The following is a 24,529-nucleotide window of genomic DNA, read 5'->3' as shown; positions in this document are numbered from 1 at the left end:
AAGGATGTCCAAGGTAAACAGTCTTCCATGGTGGAAACAACAAGAAAAAAACCCAGATTCTTCAATGTTGGACAAAAAGTTCTTGTGTGAAATGTGAAAATGAAATTAGTTGAAGTGCCTCAATGGTTTGCTTTATATTATTAACAAATGTCATATAAACGTATAGTTCAGAACACTAAAGAAGACACGGCCCTGAACAATAAAGACTCTTACAGCGTGTCAATGTCTTACAAGTAAGTTTGCAGGAGACTCTCATGCACGCTTGTATGCAGAAGTTAATAACAAGGAACCATCTGCCAGTGGAAATTTACTAGAAGGGAGTAGGGCAAGGTCGCAGCCTCCCTGGAGCTGAGTAAAGATGTTTTGCAGCTAATAGACAATAACCTATGAGTACGCTATGCAACGTGGCTACTGAATGCTTGTGTAGCACTGTTGTTTAGACTAGAGTGGGACACCCTGTAACAAAACTGTTAAGTGGACACCACCAATTCGAGATTCGCTGCAGCGTGTCATACAGGACGCATCTCCCTTCCGGAAGTAATAAAAGTGTGAAATGGTCTACTGAGCAGTGTGTTATCTTCCATCTGATGGCTATGAGGAATCAAAAGAACTCGGTGAAGTGTTAATATTTAACACTTGCCAGAGACTACAGAGACCCAAGTCAGAAATGGCAGTCTGGCATGATTCTGTCATGGACCAGACCGCTGACATACATCATAAATGTTGGAGCCAACTCAGTCTGGCGTAGAAATGTTGATCAGATTCAGATAGATGCAGAAAGTCTCATGGTTCCAGAGCAACCGGAGAGCACAGCTACATCTCAAGATTCAGAGGAGTTTACCTTCGTGTGTGTGACTTAGAAACTGGCAGACAATGGTGGACAAAATGCTTGCTATGCATTCCAACAGACTAATGTTACATCTTCAACAGTCAAAATCCCTAAAAATATTTAGTTCATGATCCTGAGTACTGTCAGCACACCTGTTAATTGAATCGACCACAGCCCCAACTTTAACCTTTAATAAAATCCAAGCAGGTGAGTTGCAAAAAGATTCACCCACCTTACAGCTATTACGGAGGGAGAAGTTAGCGTTAAAGACCAAGACTGCTTTTGTATCAAGTTATAAACATGTTTTCTTCTGCTGTAATTCTGCACATTTTAGTGAAGTAATCCCAAAGGACTGACTCACTTATGGAGCCTGTCTCTAGTGGACAACAGAGCTGCAATTTCAGCACTGACACAAAACAGCCTTTTGACTGCCTTATTGTGTGCAGTCAGGGAAAGATTTCTGGAAATACATGTGATTCATATTTAATCCAGATCAAGCTTTCTGTAACTTAACTGCTACTGTAGCTGAAGTGGGTATTGCTGATTCTGAAGTAAAATACAAATACTTTAAAAGTGTTAAAATTTTATTAAAGCCAGAATTTAAGTAGCAGCTTTATTCAGTGAAGCTTTTGCTACTCAAACAGGTTCCATATTACTGAACTGTGAATATAGCAAATGTGGAAGCTCTAACAGGTGCTATGATATAATTTTCCGTGTTATTTGGAATTGTATTTAGTTGGATTGAAATAGTCCCTGAGCCATTTCTGGGCATCAGGCCATCTTTTGCCCATTTGGGCTTTAAAGGAGCTTTTGTTGCTCATCAAATTTTTTTATTGTACAGTCTGTGAACTCTCACCACGAGATGTCAATAGATTACAGATTGCTGTCAACTGAATTCTGGTTTTTGTAGGCCTCCTAATTCAAGTGCCTGTCCTTGCTACATCGCTAGTACATCTTTGCTATCGTGGCCCTTGTAGGCCACTTACATGGTCAGTCAGCCAAGAGAGAGCAAAAATATCAAATTAAGACACCATAATGGCCAGTGAGCTAGTTTATTCTAATGTTTGAGTTTTGTTGGTAGGAGGTAGCAGGCAGATGTTTCTTCCCTGCATCTTCAGCTTGTAGAATGAGTTCTGATTGTCATTGTGCTCAGGTAGGTTCCATCTGGTAACTACTGGGACATTTGATTCTATTACTGGACTTCTGTGCAAATCAAAATTTGTCCATAATGAACACTGTGTTCAAAATTAATGATGTCCATGAGTGCACATTGCAACAGGACATCCTAGGTCACAAGTCAATTATTTTGTGATCTCTCCCCTCTTAGACTGCTCCTCTCCTTTTTCTGTGTAATTACTGAAGCCCCCTGCATTTCCCTGCTTCAACATAAATCCTCTAAGTGTGAAAATAAATATTTCCATTCTCTGTGGTTCGTGTTTGGATTCTGCAATTGAGTTCACTTGTCACTGGTTTTGGTTGTTCATGATAAGTGTACTACTAACATTTAATTTCAATTAAAATTTCTACTTTAAGTGTGTATTTTGTCGAGAACGCCAAGAATGCAACTAAAATATAGGTGTGTTTCCACTCAACACAACCTGACTAGCAGTGAGAGAGAGAGGAAGAGAGAGGAAGAGGGAGAAAGAGAGCGAGAGAGAGTGAGTGAGCCAGGGATGGAGAGTAGCCCATCTGGCTACACTGACATCATGTAGTTTATCTTATGAACACAAGTAATGCTTTGAAATGAGATGGGAACAGAAGAGTATAGCTTCTTTAACAATGGCAGAAATGAAAAGCAAAGATTTAAAACATGAATGTCATTCAGACTTTTATTTACTGTTTCCACAGTTTTCAGTGGCTTGAACTAAATAAAGACCAAATGTTACATAAACACAAGGAGTTCATTACAGGTGTGTGATATTTTCCCAACATAACTCCAAAGTTAACCGTATCTAAATATTTAACATCACAATTACCCATCAAATCAATTATATATCACAGAAAATAAAGAAGTATATTTAATAAAGCCATCGGTGGAGCGGGAGGGTGGCTTGCTGGGCTTAAGCCCGGGTCATTTTTTCAGAAGCCTTTTGGAGTGTAATTTGTTACATAGTTAGATGCCTAACTGACAACTGTATAAAACAAAACCTATACACACAATATTCGAAGCACATAGCGCACAGTCGTAAATTCCCCCTAATTTTGGTATGATCCGAGCTCAGGCACTAGGTGACTGAGCACAGCACTTACGCATGTGAGGGAGGGGGGAGAAGCTGCTGCCTGCGAGTTTGCTGTAGGAGAAGTGCAGCCAGGCAGACAGAGGAGAGCTTAAGTTTGACCAAGTACCAAAGCAAATCATTTGTACTTTTACAATGTAAATATGATGGTGTATCACAAAAGATTGATATCAAACTGGTTACTTGACCCATATTAACACTTAGACCCCCGCTACTTGCTCTTCGAGTGAACCAACAAATGGCGAAATGAAAAGCCGAACAACAATGCTGTTTTTTTAGAGAGTCTTAGCCAGTGTTGGGTAAGTTACTTTAAAAAAGTAATTAATTACTAATTACTAATTACTTAGTCAATATTGTATTTAAAATACTTATCTAATTACTGTGTCAGAAAAGTAACTTAATTACTAAATAAGTAATTTAACTAAATACTTCTTAAAATAGCTATATACAATGAGTGGGCAAACAATAGACATTAAACTCTTTAAATAATAAATAACTTTTTATAAAGACAGAGACTCTACAGTACGCAGCGGTAGCATCTCTTCCACAATTTAGCCTGCAATCATTTTTTTAAGCTCACCTTCAGATGCTTTTTGTGCTGCTTAAGTAAAATCAACCGCGTTGTTATCCATGGATGATGAACAAGGATCACTCAGAAGTGTTCGTCTATGCTCTCGTGTCAGGCGCTTCAGTAGATTACTCGTGCTATTAACAGCGGCCGATAGTTTTTTCTCCCCAGGACATAGCTTACATATTACTGTAATATTCTTGTCTGCTTGTTTCAGAAAAGTGAAGAGACGGAAATATGTCCATTTCATAAAACAGCCACTTGCTTCAGCCAAGTCCGACATCTTCCGCTTTAGAATACGACTATGCAGCAAACTGGTGCAAAATGACGTGCAGCTGCACTACAGCGATGTTAAAGCGGCAGAGTTTACTTCTACGTTTAGAAGACAAATTATTGAAATTAAATAATGATATTCAGCGAGTTTAATTATTTTACAATGTAACGCAAGTACATTGTAAGTAACTGTAATTAAAATACCTAAAAATGAACAGTAATTAGTTACTCTGCTTTTTCAGTGGAAAAGTAATTTAATTACAGTAACGAGTTACTTAGTAACACATTACACCCAACACTGGTCTTAGCTTACATGTGTGTTTATTTCATATTTTCAGTTGTTACCCTCCATGGCTAAATAAAGCCCTCTAAATCGGTTTCAGTTATGTACTGATGAACACAACAATGGCCATAAGGAGCTTCTTTCAAAGAAAAAACTCAGGTAGATGTTATTTTATATATTATGCTTTGTATGTTTTTCAATATTTCTATATTTCTATGCAAAACAAGAGGAATTTCAATACACAGCAGTATGTTCACAGGTGAAACCAGATATTTACATACACTTTAGGGAAAAACAAGAACTTTTTATTTACTGTTAAACATCAATTTAGAGTTAACTTGTTTTGTTTTAGATAAATAAATATTGAAGCATCTTTCGAATTAGTTAAATGTCAGAATAAAAAGAGAGAGCTGTCTATTTTTTATCACTTTCATCAACTTTAGGAGTACACTAAGTTTATTGTTAATTAATAAGAGTTAATAAGAGTTTAAGAAGCTTCTGATAGGTTAGTAGAGGCCATGTGATTAAATTGGTGGCACACCTGTGGATCCATATAAGGCACCCCCAAAACACAGAGCCTGTTTCTTTGTCATGGGAAAATCAAGAGATATGAACCAAAACACCAGGAAAAGAATTGTGGACCTCCGTAAGTGTGGCTCAATTTTGAATACAATTTGGTGCCATTTGCAATTACGAAATACATACAATTTCTCTCTTTACTCTTAAAGTTAACAAATATGTTTTTTTATATTTTTCAATCAAAAAAATAAACATTTAGTCTGATTTGATGTTTTACAATTTGAAAAAAAAGATTCTGGTTCTGAGTAAATTGGTGGGAAATGGTGGCCTAAAGTAGTCCTGAATTTACTGTGAATTAACTATTGTAGTCCTGTTTTAATTCCAGATCTTTTTTGAACATAACTCAAAACACATTTCCTGAGGTCAGATGGCCCAGGAGTTGAGTGGGCTCAAAACTGGATTATAGATGGCAGACAGTTGGTGTCGTAAACCTACCAATAACAATATACCAATATTCAATGTGAAGCTTTGAGTGTAAAAAAACAGAAAAAAAAACATGTGGATCCTGAAATAATTGTAGCTTCCACCTTTAAAGGGCTGAAGAGGAAGATGTTTACAAGGAATCATTTAGAATATTTATAACTGACTGATTATCTGAAACTGTGTTTCTGATTGAAAGAGACAGACATGTACAGACTGAACTATCTGTTTAACAGTCAAAGTGTTTCTCTAACAGGAGGACAATCTGTACACTCAACTCGGCACAGACACACTGAGGAACCAGGAAACCAGACTGTAAATCCAGGATAAAGAGGTTCAGTGAATGTGGTGTTGAAGGTGTGGAGGTGAATCAGAGTGTCAGAGGAAACTCGGTAGAAGGACAGAGTGCCAGCAGGATGATCCACATGCACTGCTACTCTGTTAGAGACAGAGGAGGAGGATTGCAGATATATTTCTGTGTTACTGTGTAAGACAGAGTAACCCTTAACATCAGAGCAGAACAGAGACCAGGACTGATCATTCCTTCCAAAGACAAAGGCATTGCTGTCTCCGTTTTTTGAAATTCTTCTGTAACTCACCGATATATAAACCTCTCCTTTCCACTCAACCTCCCAATAACAGCAACTGATGAGACCATCTTTACATAGAAGCTGACAATCACCATCAAATCTGTCAGGATGATCAGGATATGACTGATCCTCCTCCACATGTGTCACCCTCCTGTTGTTATCAGACAGTTTGAGTTTTCTGTTTACTGTGTTTGTGTCGATTGTGAGTTGACAGGAATCTGATGGAGAGAACAAACAAAGTCCAGCTGGAGTTATTGATCCATCATCTGTTCATTGATTGACACTTTGATGGTGACAGATGTGAATGAGTGATGTGACAGTTTGAAGATGGTTGAATGTGTGCTGCTTTGTTTTCATGAATCACATTAAAAACACACTTACACTTCCTCAGACCTGGTCTCAGCCATTGTTCTCCAGCAGGCTCCAGAATGACCCTGAAAGGAGGAGGGGGGTCAGACCAGCACAGTCTCTTTCAGCATGCACACATGGACATTACATCGCTCTCATACTTTTAGACACTGATAAAGGAAGAGCCAAGATTTTCAGATATACACTTTAATCCATATGTGTATTGAAGAGCATTTCATGTAAAGATACATTTGTATGACCCTTTAGTTCCCCAACTCATTACTTTTAGGGAGGTGCTTCAGTCAGTAGAAATAATCCACATGTGCCATTTATTAGTATCACATGTTAAAAGAAAACTCCCGCCTATAATATTTTCCACATTTACTTTTTTCTCACTGCGTGTAATGAACTTTGGCTTTCTGATATCTGCCAAAAATAAAGTTAGTGTTCAATAGTGCTCTTTTTCTGAGTTTAGGAGATAAAATCAAAGGAGGGAAACAAGAAGGACATGGAAATACAGAGCAATGGGGCCAACGTGACACCAAGCAGAGGAAGACAGAGGACATACTGTAAGTACACAGAGGATAGCGGATGGAAAACAGGGGAGAATACAGCTGGAACAACAGAACAGGTGAAACAAAAATAAACAGTCAAAATAAAACAGGAAGTATAATAACTATGAATACAAACACTAAGACACAAAGGTATGGCACTGGGAAAAACAGACGTGGAACAAGACTGACTGTGGAGAAAGAAAGGAAACACCAAACAGAGAAACAGTACTGCTCTCTTTCAAAGGAAAGAGAGCAATACTGATTGTGAAGAACAATACAGACTAACCAATTACTTAAACACTTAAAGTATAATTAAAGGATATATATATTATATATATATATATATATATATATATATATATATATATATATATATATATAAAACACCCAGCACGCCCCTGCGGGCGGTTTATCCTTCAAGCTCGGGTCCTCTACCAGAGGCCTGGGAGCTTGAGGGTCCTGCGCAGTATCTTAGCTGTTCCCAGGACTGCGCTCTTCTGGACAGAGATCTCCGATGTTATTCCCGGGATCTGCTGGAGCCACTCGCCTAGCTTGGGAGTCACCGCACCTAGTGCTCCGATTACCACGGGGACCACCGTTACCTTCACCCTCCACATCCTCTCGAGCTCTTCTCTGAGCCCTTGGTATTTCTCCAGCTTCTCGTGTTCCTTCTTCCTGATATTGCTGTCATTCGGAACCGCTACATCGATCACTACGGCCGTCTTCTTCTGTTTGTCTACCACCACTATGTCCGGTTGGTTAGCCACCACCATTTTGTCCGTCTGTATCTGGAAGTCCCACAGGATCTTAGCTCGGTCATTCTCCACCACCCTTGGGGGCATCTCCCATTTTGACCTCGGGACTTCCAGGTTATACTCGGCACAGATGTTCCTGTACACTATGCCGGCCACTTGGTTATGGCGTTCCATGTATGCCTTGCCTGCTAGCATCTTGCACCCTGCTGTTATGTGCTGGATTGTCTCTGGGGCATCTTTACACAGCCTGCACCTGTCTCTGTGTATATATATATAAATGAAATCTTTGGCTACAAACAAGTCTCTCCATACCTGAGAGTTTCCTGACTCGATTTCTCAAGCAGAGTCACTCCTGCATCTCCAGGATGATTGTAGCTCAGGTTCAGCTCTTTAAGACGTGAGGAAGGGGAGCTCAGAGCTTTTGTCAGCAAAGAGCAACCTTCTTCTGTGATCATACATCCTGACAGGCTGCAGAAACATTACATACTCATAAAGAAGTGTGGTGCAGTGGACTAACATTATTTTGTAATTAAGTAGGATTTAGCACTGAAAAACTAAAGTCTACAGTTAGCAAAACCTACATAAAGTAGAACTAAGGCTAGTGGGACTGCTATTAGTTTACAGCCATTTGGTCATAAATAAATTTATGCAAAGACTAGAATGTTGACCAGATTAAGACACTAAGTTAATTTACAAAATTATTTAAATCATTATTCAATTCAAGGATTTATACAAATTGGAGCAAATTTACCTACAAAATCTAATCTTTGAAATATTTTTAAGCCAAAGCAAAGTAGTGAAAATAAAATATTAGAAAAAATTTTAATAAAAAAAAGAAAAAGAAATTATTATTATTGATTATTATTATTATTATTATTAATAATAATAATAATAATAATAATAATAATAATAATAATAATAAAATTAATAATAATAATAATAAAACACTGAAGGTTCTACTTTACAGAAGTAATAATAATAGATACTTTGATAAATTCCAGTAGACACATTCCCTCATACCCTGACTCAATGCAAACCAGATATTAAATCACCATAATTAAAACATTTTAGAACCCAGACCGGAGTGTTTCCAGTTCACAGTGTGGAGATTCCAGTCCTCGGCACAGCACTTCCACTCCTGAAACCTTCAAGTCATTGTTACTCAGGTCCAGATCTCTCAGACTAGAGGACTGGGAGCTGAGTACTGAGCAAAGAGCTTCACAGCTTATCTCTGAAAGGTTGCAGCCACTAAGTCTGGTGAGACATCAAAAGAATCTTGAGATATTTTTTTTTATTTGCTAGTGAATATATAGCAGTGTATTTAAAGCAAAAGAGTTTAAAACTTACAGAGCTTTTTCAGAAGCTTTGACGATAGGCAGCAGTCTCAGAAGAGCCTGCTCTGAAGCAGAGTATTTCTTCAGGTCAAACACATCCAGGTCATCAGATGACAGTAGGATAAAAACCAGAGCTGACCATTGAGCAGGAGACAATTCATTTGTAGAGAGACTTCCTGAATTCAGGGACCTTTGGATCTCCTCCACTAGAGAACGATCATTCAGTTCATGTAAACAGTGGAACAGGTTAATCTTTTGCTCTGCAGACAGACTCTCACTGAGCTTCTTCTTGATGTAATTAATTGTTTCCTGATTTGTCTGAGGACTAATTCTTGTCTGTTTCAGTAGACCTTGTAGGAGATTCTGATTTGTCTGCACTGAAAGACCCAGGAGGAAATGCAGAAATAAATCCAGGTGTCCTTTTGTGCTTTGCAAGGCCTTGTTCACAGCGCACTGATAGAAGTGATTCTCTGTCTGGGTGTTTTTTTGTTGTTCTTCCAGCAGATTGACTCCAGAATTGATAAAGGTCAGATGGACATGAAGAGCAGCCAGAAACTCCTGAACACTCAGATGGACAAAGCAGAACACCTTGTCCTGGTACAGTCCTCTCTCCTCTTTAAAGATCTGTGTGAACACTCCTGAGTACACTGAGGCTGTTCTGATATCGATGCCACACTCTGTCAGGTCTGATTTATAGAAGACCAGGTTTCCTTTCTGCAGCTGATCAATAGCCAGTTTCCCCAGAGACTCAATCATCTTCCTGCTCTCTGGATTCCAAGGTGGATCTGTCTCAACTCCTTCGTCATACTTGACCTTCTTCACTTTGGCCTGAACCACCAGGAAGTGGATGTACATCTCAGTCAGGGTCTTGGGCAGCTCTCCTCCCTCTGTGGTTTTCAGCACATCCTCCAGAACTGTAGCAGTGATCCAGCAGAAGACTGGGATGTGGCACATGATGTGGAGGCTTCGTGATGTCTCGATGTGGGAGATTATTTTGCTAGCTAGTTTCTTATCACTGAATCTCTTCCTGAAGTACTTCTCCTTCTGTGGGTCAGTGAACCCTCTGACCTCTGTCACCATGTCAATACAATTAGCAGGGATCTGACTGGCTGCTGCAGGTCGTGTGGTTATCCAGAGGCGAGAAGAAGGAAGCAGTTTCCCCTTGATGAGGTTAATCAACAGCACATCCACTGAGGTGGACTTTTTAGGATCAGTTAGGATTCTAGTTTTGCGGAAGTCCAGAGGAAGTCGACACTCATCCAGACCATCAAAGATGAACACAACTTTAAACTCTTCAAAGCTGGAGATTCCTTCTTGTTTGGGTTCAATAAAGAAGTAATGAATAAGTTCCACCAAGCTGAACTTTTTCTCTTTCAGCACATTCAGCTCTCTGAAAGTGAATGGAAATATGAACTGGATGTCCTGGTTGGCTTTGTCTTCAGCCCAGTCCAGGGTGTATTTCTGTGTTAAGACTGTTTTCCCAATGCCAGCCACTCCTTTTGTCAGCACTGTTCTTATTGGTTCATCTCTTCCAGGTGAGGCATTAAAGATGTCTTCTTGTGTTATTGATGTTTCTGGTCTGTCTGGTTTCCTGAATGCTGTTTCAATCTGTCTGACCTCATGTTCATTGACCTCTGCAGTCCCTCCCTCCGTGATGTAGAGCTCTGTGTAGATCTGATTCAGAAGGGTTGGGTTTCCTGCTTTAGCGATCCCCTCAAACACACACTGGACCTTCTTCTTTAAAGCACATTTAAGTTTATTCCGGCATATGCTGGGAATTTCTTAAAGAACACAGAGAGGATATAGCCTTAAAATAAAAACATCAACAAGTTCTGCTTTCAGAAGTAGCTATATAATATGAGATCGCAAATGTAATGTTATTCTACTACTATTTTAAATATTTAGAGTAACCCTCTTACTGCTCTCCAGGTGATCAGCCAGCTCCGCTTGCTTCATCATCCTCAGGAAGTGCAGAGTGAGCTTCACAAATGCTTCTCTGCTGCTGTTCATCTGCTTTTCATTCTCAGCCTTCAACAACTCTTCATCCTCCCCATGACTCGCTAAGCATTCTGGGTAATCTGGACCCAGAATGTTCAGAATCTTCTTCAGCTCAATCTTTACAAAATTAACAATGTTTTCCTCCAGCAGCTGAAATAGAATAGAATATGAATGATTCAATCAGTGTGAAATCATGAAGTGAAACATCAGATCCATGTTGGATACACTGGACTTCAGCCAGAATGTTTCCAATACAAATATCATATTTTGGTGTCTCTCAAACTAAAAAATAATGCCTAAATAATGGGGTGTTGGTTTCATCATATACTACTCCATTCTAAGACAACAGGTTGCTAACTAAAACTATAATATAATTTGAACTGTACCGCATATAAAATGCAATCAGAATTTCCCTTCATGATCACTACTCTTTCTCGTGATTTGACTTTATATCCTAGTAGTAGGAAATCTCTTAAGTAATATTTTTAAAAATCAACAAATTAAAATACCCTCAAATGTTTCCATTTCCTTTCCTTTGCTGTTGAAAAATGCTGTGACTTTCAGAAGTCACACCAGTGAAACACTAATTGTCATGGTCCTGGGTCAAGGACCCAGCGTTTTGTGATTATGATTATGATTATTATTATTTTCTCATGTTCTAGTTTCATTCTGATTTTGTATTCTGTTAAACTGCCTGGGAACTTCCTGTTTTATTTTGTAGATCCATATGTGACATCATTGTGTTCAGCTTGCGTTTCCCTGTCATCATGTGAATTAGGATCAGCTATGCTTCCCTCCTGTGTGTTATTTCCTAATTACCTTGTGTGTGTATATATAGTGGGCGTCAGTCTGTGCTCAGTGTGTGTCATGTATTTTTGGTTTGTCATTAGTTTTCCCCCAGTCTAGGTTTTTGAAGGTTTTTGCTCATCATTTTCTGTTTATGTCACTCTGTAAATAAACAGTCACTTGCATCACAGCCTTAGACTGGTTCGCATTATTAAGGATTTAAGAGCGACCTTCAAGTTTGATCTGTTTGGCATGGATGGCCCAGGCAAAGAGGATTCTGTGGCCTTCCTAAAGACTCTTGCCACTTGGTATTCCCAGCACCAACGGGCAGTTTCGCCGTCGCTGGTCACTGCTACACCATCCGACACTTCATCCCGGAAAAGATGGTGCCCCCACCGTCATCATCACACAACTCCTCAACTCACTCCTGTGGCTTCAGTTGGGACTGCTGACCACAGACCGGCAGTGAAAAACATCACAGTGAGCAAATTGGACTCTGTGGTGTGTGTACAGGACACTGGTTGTGTTGTTTCAGCCGTGACAGTAATAACTTTTCCATAAGCTTTATTGGTGCCAGTGGCAGGTTCTGGATTGTGGCTAGCTGCAGGGGAAAGGTAGAGTGGTGGGTTCAGGGTATAGTGTCATTGGAGGCTGTCTCACACACCTAACCCCATCATATAATCATGTCTCCCCTGTTTAAGATGTTGTCGGGACCTGAGAAGGGAGTTGTGTGTGCTACAGAAGCAGAGCAACTGGAAAGCGGCACTCTGGAAAACTAGATAATGAAAGATGTTTAAAGCTGCAATGCTGCTGTCGTCTAGTCCTTCGTTGCCACAGTGTCCTACAATCTTAAGTATGGCTGTGGACAAATCCATAACCAGACGTGAAGACAAGCAATTAAAGCAACACAACTACAACTCTGAATATTCTGAGTAACTGCTGAATTTCACATTTCTCTAACTCAGACATGCTGGGCTCTAAATAAATTCATTAAATTTGTTTTGTGAACTGAGGTGGAATAACTTTCCTGCACTAATGCCAGTGCTGGACAGTATTGGGAAGTAACAGAATACATGTGCCAGCGTCACGTACAGTGGCTTGCAAAAGTATTCGGCCCCCTTGAAGTTTCCCACATTTTGTCACATTACAGCCACAAACATGAATCACTTTTATTGGAATTCCACGTGAAAGACCAATACAAAGTGGTGTACACGTGAGAAGTGGAACGAAAATCAATACAATTAATAACTGCAAAGTGGGGTGTGCGTAATTATTCAGCCCCTGAGTCAATACTTTGTAGAACCACCTTTTGCTGCAGTTACAGCTGCCAGTCTTTTAGGGTATGTCTCTACCAGCTTTGCACATCTACAGACTGAAATTCTTGCCCATTCTTCTTTCCCATCAACTCTGACCAGCTTCCCTGTCCCCACTGAAGAGAAGCACCCCCAGAGCATGATGCTGCCACCACCACCATATTTGACAGTGGGGATGGTGTGTTCAGAGTGATGTGCAGTGTTAGTTTTCTGCCACACATAACGTTTTGCATTTTGGCCAAAAAAGTTCCATTTTGGTCTCATCTGACCAGAGCACCTTCTTCCACATGTTTGCTGTGTCCCCCACATAGCTTGTGGCAAACTGCAAACGGGACTTCTTATGGTTTTCTGTTAACAATGGCTTTCTTCTTGCCACTCTTCCATAAAGGCCAACTTTGTGCAGTGCACGACTAATAGTTGTCCTATGGACAGATTCCCCCACCTGAGCTGTAGATCTCTGCAGCTCGTCCAGAGTCACCATGAGCCTCTTGGCTGCATTTCTGATCAGCGCTCTCCTTTGACAGCCTTGTCTTGGTAGGTTTACAGTTGTGCCAAACTCCTTCCATTTCTGAATGATCGCTTGAACAGTGCTCCGTGGAATGTTCAAGGATTGGGAAACCTTTTTGTAGCCTAAGCCTGCTTTAAATTTCTCAATAACTTTATCCCTGACCTGTCTGGTGTGTTCTTTGGACTTCATGGTGTTGTTGCTCCCAATATTCTCTTAGACAATCTCTGAGGCTGTCACAGAGCAGCTGTATTTGTACTGACATTAGATTACACACAGGTGCACTCTATTTAGTCATTATCACTCATCAGGCAATGTCTATGGGCAACTGACTGCACTCAGACCAAAGGGGGCTGAATAATTACGCACACCCCACTTTGCAGTTATTTATTTGTAAAAAATGTTTGGAATCATGTATGATTTTCGTTCCACTTCTCACGTGTGCACCACTTTGTGTTGGTCTTTCACGTGGAATTCCAATAAAAGTGATTCATGTTTGTGGCTGTAATGTGACAAAATGTGGAAAAGTTCAAGGGGGCCGAATACTTTTGCAAGCCACTGTATTTAAAATGCAAAATATGAGTAACTGTATTCCTTTACAGTTACCATTTTAAAAGGTGGTATTCAGAATACAGTTACTTTGTCGAAATAAATGGATTACACAACGGTCTTTTCCTTTTTCATATGTTAGGCTATACATTCTTTATTTTGTGAGTGTTACAGGCATAGCCCTAAAGAATGGAGCCTCATGGGCAGTGCAGTCCGTGCTACAGGGAGAATGGACTGCCATACCGCTTACATGTCTGTGAGCACAAGGGAGGGAGAAAAAGGAGAGTCAAAAAGTACGAGTTGTCACCGACCAGAAACAGGAGATGGAAGCATATAAATACAATAATAACGACTGCAGTCAAAAAGATGGCCTAACGAGCCCAGTTTTTATGTAAGCTATTATATGGTCTAGTTGGAATTGATATGGCAAATAACCTTCAGTAAAAGTAATAAATCACACAGCAATAGTACATTCATGTAGTTGTAAAAAGCACGATACTATATGAAGTAATCCAAAGTATTCAGAATACGTTACTCTCATTGAGTAATGTAACGGAATACGTTACAAAATACATTTTGGGACATGTATTCTGTAATCTGTAGTGGCATACATTTTAAAAGTAACCTTCCCAACACTGGTGCTGGATTTTGCTAAAGTGAACAGAGACACCTTGTGTGTATAAGAACAAGGCATATAAAGTCTGCTGTGTTTTTAAAACCAATGCCAAAAGTCTTCACTGGATTTTATCATAGTGCCCTCCAATCTGGCCACCAAAGACAAAAAGTGTCTGGACTTATTTAAGTTGCTTGAAGACATTTCACCTCTCATCCAAGAAGCTCCTTCAGTTCTAGGGTCAAATGGTGAAGAGTCCCAGATTTAAGACCCGTGGGAGAATCTCCTCAAGAGGGACAATGGACTCCCTAATTATCCTCTACCTAATCACATGAGCCAAGGTGTGAAAATGGGTGTAGTCACCATCAGCCAAAGTTTTGGGTAGGGATGGGTATCGTTTAGGTTTTATCCGATACCGGTGCCAAATCGGTACTTTTGAAACGGTGCCGGTGCTTAAACGGTGCTCAAACCGGTGCTTAAAGAATGGAGAACACAAAATTGGTCCAAAAACCTCTCATGTTCAGCTGTTTTTTTTGTAAAAAGATAACAATGTTAGCCTTTTCTGCAGCTATGGGGCATATATGGTATCACTCTTGGCTGGAAGCAGTGCTTAAACAATGGAAAAAACACAAACTTTGTCCAAAAACCTCTCATGTTTAACTGTTTTCCACTTTTTCTTTGGTCATTTTAGCCTTTTTGGCCAGGGTGAAGGGAGTATCTGCCATCAAACAAGAAGACAGCCGCATGTAGCTATGATGATGTTTGCTAGTTCACCTTACATGCATTAATGTAATAACGTGGTTAGCCTACTCAACGTAAATTACACACGAACAACATTAAGCTACTCACGCAGAGAAGAACGGCTGCTGCTGCCATCATCATCCATCATCATTTCTGCTACACTGGCAGGGCTAGGGGCCAGGACTCTCCTCTTCGTGTTTTTGGGGGATGTTGCTAACTCCGGGTCCGATAACAGGCAACCCACCCGCAGTAGATGTGCTCGGTGTGAGGTCTCACAGCAAGCTATCAAATACGGCGCATTTCTCGGCTTTTAAAAAAAACGCTATGCGTCGCCAGGTGTTTCATCGGATTTGAGGTGTTACCTCCTTTGACAGTATCACAGTATCAGCTTAAAGCACTTGTTGCAGGCTGCTGAGTTTGCATATTTTGCTGTGAAGTACAGCCAGACTTTTGACCGCTTCGCCTTGGGCATTTTTAATCTGTAGCTCTGCTCTAAAAGAACGTACGTACCTGGGCCCGCCTACTATCCTCGGAAACGTAAAATGATTGGCTAGAATCTAAAGTGTATCACAGCTCAGGAAAAAAAAGCACCGAAATAAAGCACCGAAATGTGCGCTGCTTTTCGGTCTGGTTACTACCGTTTATGTCAGAACCGGTGCCATGATGGCACCGGACACCGGTACCCATCCCTAGTTTTGGGTGAGCCCATAGTGAAACCAGCCCCACCCTACCAAGTGATTCCTGAGGTCAGATGGCCCAGGATGTGAGTGGACGTTAAGGCGTATGGGAAGAGATCTCAAAACTGAATTATAGATGGCAGACAGTTGGTGTCATATGCGACCGCCTCTGTTCGAAGATGGTTGTTCACAGTGGACAAAGATGACTTCTTCCACTCCGCTTTCAAACCATCTGTCTACTCTGTCCAAAATGTGAACACTGGAAAGAGGTCACTCTTTCGAGGGCTTCAATCTGGGACTCTCCACCATTTGACCCTAGAACTGAAAAAGCTTCTCGGATGAGAAGTGAAACATCTTCTAGCAACTTGAAGAAGTCCAGACACTTTTCTTTCCAAGCTCCTTAGACTAAGATGACCTGGATGACTGAGAACCTTCACAGGCACATCCCAACATCCCATCCACCCACCAATCTGAGCCATGGTCTGAGTAACCCTCACACCCTGTACAGACCCTAAATATGGAGTCCAGATGTGCGTGATTCTGCCGGTCAGACTGATCTCTGGCAACCTCTGAGCTTTCCTGGTCCACTCTGTGGAGGAATCATGAAGAATTAGTTTACATCAGGTCTGTTCATACAGAGTCAACCACAAGCTAAACGCTCATGAAGTGAGGTCTGAATGTGAGCAGTGAATCAGATGACTCCCTTTAGTCGTAAATTTTTACTAGTCCTGATAATGCCATTGATAATCAGCAGCTCAGCCTGCAGCTGTTTGAAAATGTTAGCTAAGCTTAGTTTTGTCCTGACAGCTTTCCATTAGTTTCAGCTAAGATAAAAGTCCTTCTCTATCTGTATGTATAACTGGTTTCACAGGTCACCTTCCAGTTATCAGAAAATGTCTATGTTTGTAGTCAATTATTGTACCATTTCTTCTAAATATGTTCTAAACATGTTATAAATGTCTTGAAGAGGCATATTTCTGTCTAATGTATATTTTCAACATACAACCTTGTCTCCTCATGATCTAATTCCCTTTTACATTTGTTTTAGCTATTACTGTCAAACCTTTTTCAAGATGGCGGCGCACACTGTTGCAGCAGCTTACAGCTCTCCGTCTCAGTACTCCTTTTTTTGTTTAGTTTGCTTAGTTTGTATGTCTTTCTTATTTTTTTCTGCACTATTGGCTCTACTTTCAAAGTTTGCTACACCCGCCAGAGCCTCATAGACATCGGTGACCAGCATCAAACATCTGTTTCACTGGACTTTCTTCACACGCACAACATCCCAGATCACATAGCGAGACCACCGGGCTCCCCGTGGATTGTTATTGGGACTAGGCGGAGGCGCAGACGGAGGAAGAGGAAGCAAAAGCGGGGTCGTAGGTCCGGCATTATGCTGAGGCTAAAAAACAAACCACACAAGCCACCTCTGCCGAGCCTCTATCTCTCCAACGCCAGATCCTTTGTGCAAAAAACGGACGACCTGGAATTACAACTAGCGGGAAATCGCTATGTTCGTGACTGCTGTGCCTTGATCATCACTGAAACCTGGCTTCACCCGGGAATACCCGATGCTAGCGTGCAGCTAGCAGGCTGCACTCTGCTCCACTGGGACAGGACAAAGGACTCCGGTAAGAGCAAGGGGGGAGGGCTCTGTATTTACGTGCATGAAAGCTGGTGCAACAACGGGACAATTATAAACAGTCACTGCTCCCCGAACCTCGAGTACATGTCGGTAAGATGCCGGCCTTTCTTTCTACCGAGAGAGCTAACAGTAGTGATCATCACGGCTGTGTACATTCCACCCGATGCCAACGTAAACACGGCGCTCTCTATCCTGCTGAACACCATTAACGAACAGCAGCGGGCCCACCCAGATGGTGTTCACATAATTGCAGGTGACTTTAATAAGGCCAACATAAAGACTGTACTCCCAAAGTTCTATCAGCATGTCAAATGTCCCACCAGAGGAGAAAACACTCTAGATTATGTTTACTCCAACATCAAGCATGCATATAGAGCCACACCCCTCCCCCACCTCGGTCAGTCCGACCATCTCTCCCTCCTGCTGTCCCCAGCCTACACCCCCCTCAGGCGCAGTGCCAGTCCCACCACAAAGACTGTTACAACCTGGCCGGAAAATGCTCTCTCCAAACTACAGGACTGCTTCACAGAGACAGACTGGGACATATTTGAACACCAGGACCTAGAAACATTCACAGGATCAGTACTGGACTACATCAAGTTCTGTACTGCAAATGTGACAGTGGACAAAAGCATTCGGGTTTTCCCAAATCAAAAACCCTGGATGACCAGCGAGGTCCGCTCACTCCTCAAAGCCCGTGATGCTGCCTTCAGGTCAGGTGACAGAGCTCTGTACAGGGCTGCTTGAGCTGACCTGAAAAGGGGGATTAAAAAAGCCAAGTCAGACCACAAAAGGAACATCGAGTCCCACCTGTCCAGCAACAACACACGAGAGGTGTGGCAGGGAATGCAAGACATCATCAACCACAGAGGCAGTACTGTGAAAACAGAAAACCCGAGTGGACAGCTGGCAGAGGAAATAAACAGCTTCTTCGCCCGCTTTGAAACACCACAACAGCAGCACTCATCTGCTTCAGCCCTGCTCCCATCCTCATCCTCACCTGGTTCCTGCACCGCTCCATTCACTGTAACAGAGCACGATGTCAGACGTGTGCTCCTAGCAGTGAACCCCAGGAAGGCGGCCGGTCCAGATGGAGTACTTGGCAAGGTACTAAGAGCATGCGCACACCAGCTCACCCTCATCTTCACCAGACTCTTCAACCTCTCACTGGATCAGGCAGCCATCCCATCCTGTCTAAAATCAGCCACAATCATCCCAGTGCCGAAGAAGTCTCCCATCTCCAGCCTGAATGATTACCGCCCTGTGGCCCTCACATGAAATCATGAAATGCTTTGATAGACTAGTCCTTCAGCACATCAAGGATTACCTCCCCCCAGAATTTGACCCCCACCAGTTTGCATACCATGCAAACAGATCCACAGAAGACGCCATCGCCACAGCCCTCCACGCTGTGCTGAGTCATGCTCTTTGTGGACTACAGCTCAGCCTTTAATACAATCATCCCGGACATCCTCATCACCAAACTGGTCACTTTTGGCCTCCCTCCTCTCACATGTGCCTGGATAAAGGATTTCCTCACAAACCGGCCCCAGACTGTAAGACTCGGCCCTCATCTCTCCTCCACTCGCACACTGAGCACTGGCTCCCCACAGGGCTGTCTGCTGAGCCCCCTCCTGTATTCTCTCTACACCCACGACTGCAGTTCGACCCACAACAACACTCTCATCATCAAGTTTGCTGATGACACCACGGTAGTCGGACTCATCTCGAAGGGAGACGAGGCAGAGTACAGAGAGGAAGTCCTGAAGCTGGCAGCATGGTGTTCAGAAAACAACCTGGCACTGAACACTAAGAAAACCAAAGAGCTCATTGTTGACTTCAGGAGACACAGCACCGACTTGGCCCCCCTCTACATCAATGGGGAGTGTGTGGAGAGGGTCCACACTTTCCGGTTCCTTAGTGTCCTCATTTCTGCTGACATCTCCTGGACAGACAACATCTCAGCGGTCATCAAGAAGGCCCAACAGCGGCTGCACTTCCTGAGAGTCCTCAGGAAGTACAAGCTGAACTCCAACCTGCTGCTGACCTTCTACCGCTCGTCCATTGAGAGCCTGCTAACCTACTGCATCACGGTATGGTACGGCAGCTGCACCAAAGCAGATAGAGTGAGGCTTCAGAGTGTGGTCAAGACAGCACAAAAGATCATCGGCTGCCCTCTCCCCTCCCTGATGGACATTTATTCCTCCCGCTGCCTCAGCAGAGCAGCAAACATTATCAAGGACAGCTCCCACCCTGGCTTCAACATGTTCAGCCTGCTTCCCTCAGGGAAGCGCTACAGGTGCATCAACACAAAAACCCACAGACTCAAAAACAGTTTCTTCCCCAAAGCGATAACCACCCTGAACTCACACATGCACAGATAACACAGCCCCCCACTTCCCACTTCCTCTATGGACCACCACTGTGCAATACCAATTCTATGTGCAATAACTCAACTGTATATACAAACACTATTTATTACATATTACAAATGTATATTTCCTATGTTAATACTGTCTATATGTACATAGCGCTGCAGAACTGTACACCCCCCAGCATGTTTACACTGAGTAGGAGATGCTCTGTATCTCATTGTACAACTGTATAGTGACAATAAAGGCATTCTATTCTATTCTATTCTATTCTATTCTATTCTATTCTATTCTAATTTCCAGTCACCCAAGATAAATCTGAATTTATCTTGGTGAGTTTGTGGTATTTTTAAGTTTTGTACATTTTTGAAATGTTTCCTTGTTGTCTTTATTTCCTCAGGCGATCTTTAAAGTGGTTAAAATTTTCTGGGTTCAATTTATTGTCCTAGTTTATTTGTATTGTTTGTTTTAGTTTACTTTTCATTCCCTGTGTAAAGTCTGCATTTCTGTGTTCTGTATACTGTTCCTTCCTGTTTTATTTTGGCAGTCTGTCTTCTTTCAGATTTAGTTGTATGTTTCTTCCCAGATGTCTCCAATATGGCCTCATCTTCTCTTATGTATTTAAACATTTAAACCCTCGTTTGTTGTGCCCCCCCATCATGCTGTGTGTTCCTTTGGTTTCTGGTTTCCCTGTGACTCAGAGTTTTTGCATTCCTGTTGCCAGCCCTGTGTTGTTTTTGTATTTTGTTTGAAAGACTTCAGCATTAAAACTGTTTTTGAAGCTGGGCAACTTACTTATGTGATCTGAGAAGAACCATCTGCAACTCAATGCAAAGACTAAATAACTGGGTGTGGACATGAGGAGGAACAGAAGAACCAATGAGAACTATTTCTATGGGGTCTGTGTGCAGTCAGTGGAACATGGCAAGTGCCATGTACAGACTGACAATAAACTGGACTTCATTAAAAAAAACACAAAACACAGAAACACTCTTCAAGAAGGGCCAAAGCTTTCTCTATTTTCTGAGATTACTGAGGTCCTTTAACATTTGCTAGGTGATGCTCAGGATTTCTTATGAGTCTGTTGTGGCCAGTGCCAGTCTCTATTCTGCTGTGTGCTGGGGCTGTAGACGGAGGTTAGTGGATAGCAAAAGACAATAAACTGATCCATAAGGTCACTAACGTGGGTGTGGAGCTTGACTCTCTGGCAGGCATTTCACAAAGGATGACACAAATGGGAGTAATTGACAATCTTTCACATCCTTTCCATTTCATGTTGGAAAGCACATTCAGGAAAAGGCTCATTCCACCAGTGAATGCTACAGGAAATCATTCCTGTATGTGTCCATCAGACTTTATAACTCCTCATTATAACTTGTTTATATTGTACATAGTATTGTTGAACTTTGAAATATTAAACTGAATATTGTAGTTTGACCACCATCTCTGCTACAGCATTGGTTCCTTACACTTTAACTGCTGTGTTTTTAAAACAAACTCCATCGCACACCACTTTAAACATGAATATAGAAATGTGTGTGAAACAGATCTGACCTGACATTAAACATGTCAGAGACTATTCAGTCAAACTGTTTAAATAAATAAAGTCAGTTCCAACATTTAGATACAGATTACCTTTCTGCAGCCGAATGGTGTCCTTCCTTAAAACCTACAGGGATATACATTGACGAGTCACTTTTTAAGGACACACAGCTGGGTTCAGCTCCAGAAAAATCTGGTCTGCAATGGAGCCCGACAGAAAAAGAGAAAATAAAATTTAAAATAAAAAAAGTTAACAGTTTCTTCAATTGATTAAATATAGTTTAATTTAACTGAATTACAATTTGTCCCCTGGGATATTTTTCAGTCCAATCTAAACAATGAGAAGCACTTACTCTGCATTATTTGATGCTGCTTTTTGAAAATCTAAAATATTCGCTTTTGATCCGTCACTCTTTAAGGACACACAGCTGGGTTCAGGGTCAGGTTGATTCCTGTGAATAATGATGGGGCAGTGATGTGAGTGCTGAGCTGTGACATGGAGAAGAGTCGTGGACAGTTAGAGATGGTCATCTCACCTCTGAGCTGTGGTCTGGCTCTCATGTTCCCCACACAGAGTGGTTTTAGAGGGAGGGACTCCCTCCTGTCTGTCCTCACACTGATCCATGCTGCTGAATTCTCATCCGCATCCGCTCACACACACTTTCTACCTTCACCTTCCGAGGAAACACAAATCATTCATGTGCACATCAACTGAAATCCTCCTTTCCATCATGTGTGCTGTCCAAATATCAGCTGCTTCTTTTCTGCTTCCTCTCAGTGTCAGCTGAATGCAGTCAGACAGCAGTGTGAGGCAGAGGAAGCTGCCATCAGCGGCTCTACTTCTACTATCAGTCCACTAGATGGAGCCATGAAGCACACACGATGCATTCACTGACACACTGATTCACTCTGACTGGAAGCTTCAGCTCATTAATATTCAGTCAGGTCAACACATCTGAACATTTTCAAACATTTCAGCTGATCCATAATTCATAGAGGATCAGCAGAGTTAAAAGTGGGGAAGAACTTGGCGTTTAAGAACATTTAAGCATTCAAACATAAATATTGAACACATTAACTGAGTTTGTAAGTAGCTGAAGTAACTGTGAAATGAGGAAGTACTGAAAAACGTACTTCAAGACAGCACTAGAAACATACAGAAGAAAGTTACAGAATATAACATTTTAGTAACTGTTTCAAAATAAATTACTTAATACCTCTAATATCTTGACCATAGTATGAGTTCGTATTCTGACTTTCTGTTCACACTCACACACAAGATGTCAGATGGATTGTTGGTCAGCTTCCTTTGTTCACACCTTCCCAATTCCAGATTTTTCTCTGTTATTTTGAACTATGAAGCAAATTTTTGCTGTTTCTGCAGGTAAAAAATGAAAGATTCCTTACTGTGTTACAGAGCTTCAGACTGAGGCAGTAATGTGATCTCAAGTTCAGGAAAATGAAGTGAAACTGTAAAAAGGAAAGAAAGACCCAGAAAGGAGCTGACACAGGACTTGTCCAAAAACTGAACTGATCTGTTTTTGATTATCTGGAAATGTCTGATCAGAGTTTTATTGTTTAAAATAAATAGATAAAACTAAAAAAAACACAACTTTCCTGTTAATCAACTTAAACTCCAAAATGATCTGTTTATATTGTAATCTGACACTTTGAATTTACACTGGTGTCACTGCATATTAAAGAAAACACTGTAGTTTAATTTGAGCTGTTTCCTTAATCAAATTTTAAGAAGGAAATGTGTGCAGATACATTCGCTGACAATGTGTCATTTTGAGTGTAAGATTCAGTTCATTGTTTTCAGCCAATTCAACACATCTGGACAACATTTTCAAACATGTCAGCAGACGCATGAGTCAAAGACGATTGTGGAACATGAGGCTGCTGTGGTTGGTGTTCAGTCCCTGGATCCTCCTCTAGTCTGCACGTTAAAGTATCACTGAACAAGAGTTACAGTTTTAAATAAAGTTTTGAATCCACTGTGTCCACAGATCACTGTCTTTACACTGATGATAGATGGAAGATAATAGCACTCATTTTAAAGAGTCTGCAGGGAGCAAGCTAATCTCTAAGTGGGATTTCAATGTTTTTAATCAACTGTAGATTAATGTGTTCTGATATGAGGTTTGACAACAGCTATATGAACGAGGAAATGAGTAACAGACAGCTGCTTCAGGCTCACATGACAGAGGAGTCAGAGAACAAAATGAGAGTGAGGCAAAGAAAACCTTCAGCAGGTCAGATATGGTATCAATAACAGATCCATGCTTTCTCTTTGTTTAATAGAACACTGGAAGCTTTTCCCCTAAACCTCAGATGTGATGCTTTGTGGTTTCACAGTCACACTTATGTATGTAATTCCAAAGCCCTAACTTACCTGAGAATTCTGCACCATCTGCAGGGCCAACTCTCCAGCTCGCACAACCTAAGCCTATTGCAGCAATCAAGCCAGAGGATTTAGCCACAACATTGAGTATCATCACTACCAGATTTGTCAATTTTTTAACAGCTAGCTCAATTCTTGCTGACAGATTTAGACTCATTACTAACAAGCTTCTATTAGTGATGGCAAATAAAGCCCACATGAACACCTTGAAGCTTTTTCATCCAATTGGTCTACCCCAACCCATTTTTCTTTAGCGAGCTTCATGAAGCTTCATTTGCTCTAGCAGGACACCTACTGGACGTAAAAATAATAGCTGGCATGAATTTGAAGAGTGTGGCATTATGCACACAGCCTGTAAATGTCAACAACAAAAGGAGTGTGTAAAACATGTATATTGTAGTGATGGCAGTATACTGTGTATATTTATAGTGGCAGTATGGGAAATGATTATTTGGAAATGCTTGAAATGGAAATGATCATTTACTGTGAGGTGAGGTGTGGTTGGGGTGTGGACAGTAGTTGTGCTTTTGTAACGTTGAGGTATGGACAGCTACACACTGAGGCTTTGAGCCTCAGTCCTGCCTGTTCACATTTTATTCTGTAAAAACTAAATTTTC

The 24,529-nt window shown here is 41.3% G+C and overlaps 1 protein-coding gene across 7 annotated transcripts; it reads right to left on the bottom strand.

The window, feature by feature from the left end:
• Window positions 1–4,910: 4,910 nt before the first annotated feature.
• On the bottom strand, window positions 4,911–22,994 carry LOC102298238 (NLR family CARD domain-containing protein 3). Of its 7 annotated transcripts, none has more exons than XM_042225017.1 (11): window positions 22,916–22,994; window positions 22,045–22,182; window positions 21,862–21,960; window positions 21,602–21,706; window positions 16,463–16,541; window positions 10,690–10,918; window positions 8,784–10,551; window positions 8,517–8,690; window positions 7,749–7,904; window positions 6,161–6,213; window positions 4,911–5,997 (listed from the first exon to the last, which is right to left on the bottom strand). In XM_042225017.1, the coding sequence occupies exons 2-11, from the start codon at window positions 22,131–22,133 to the stop codon at window positions 5,426–5,428; spliced, it is 3,324 nt and encodes a 1,107-aa protein (XP_042080951.1). In that variant the 5' UTR covers window positions 22,134–22,182; window positions 22,916–22,994; the 3' UTR covers window positions 4,911–5,425. The 7 variants fall into 7 exon arrangements, with proteins under 7 accessions (XP_042080951.1, XP_042080949.1, XP_042080948.1 ...); XM_042225015.1 differs by having other exon boundaries at window positions 22,726–22,960; XM_042225014.1 differs by having other exon boundaries at window positions 22,782–22,960.
• Between the last annotated feature and the right edge of the window lie 1,535 nt (window positions 22,995–24,529).

Source organism: Haplochromis burtoni, unplaced genomic scaffold (genome assembly GCF_018398535.1).
Source record: "Haplochromis burtoni strain Fernald_Lab_line unplaced genomic scaffold, NCSU_Asbu1 Contig_157, whole genome shotgun sequence".
NCBI lineage: Eukaryota > Metazoa > Chordata > Actinopteri > Cichliformes > Cichlidae > Haplochromis > Haplochromis burtoni.
This window is presented reverse-complemented; position numbering and strand designations above follow the sequence as displayed.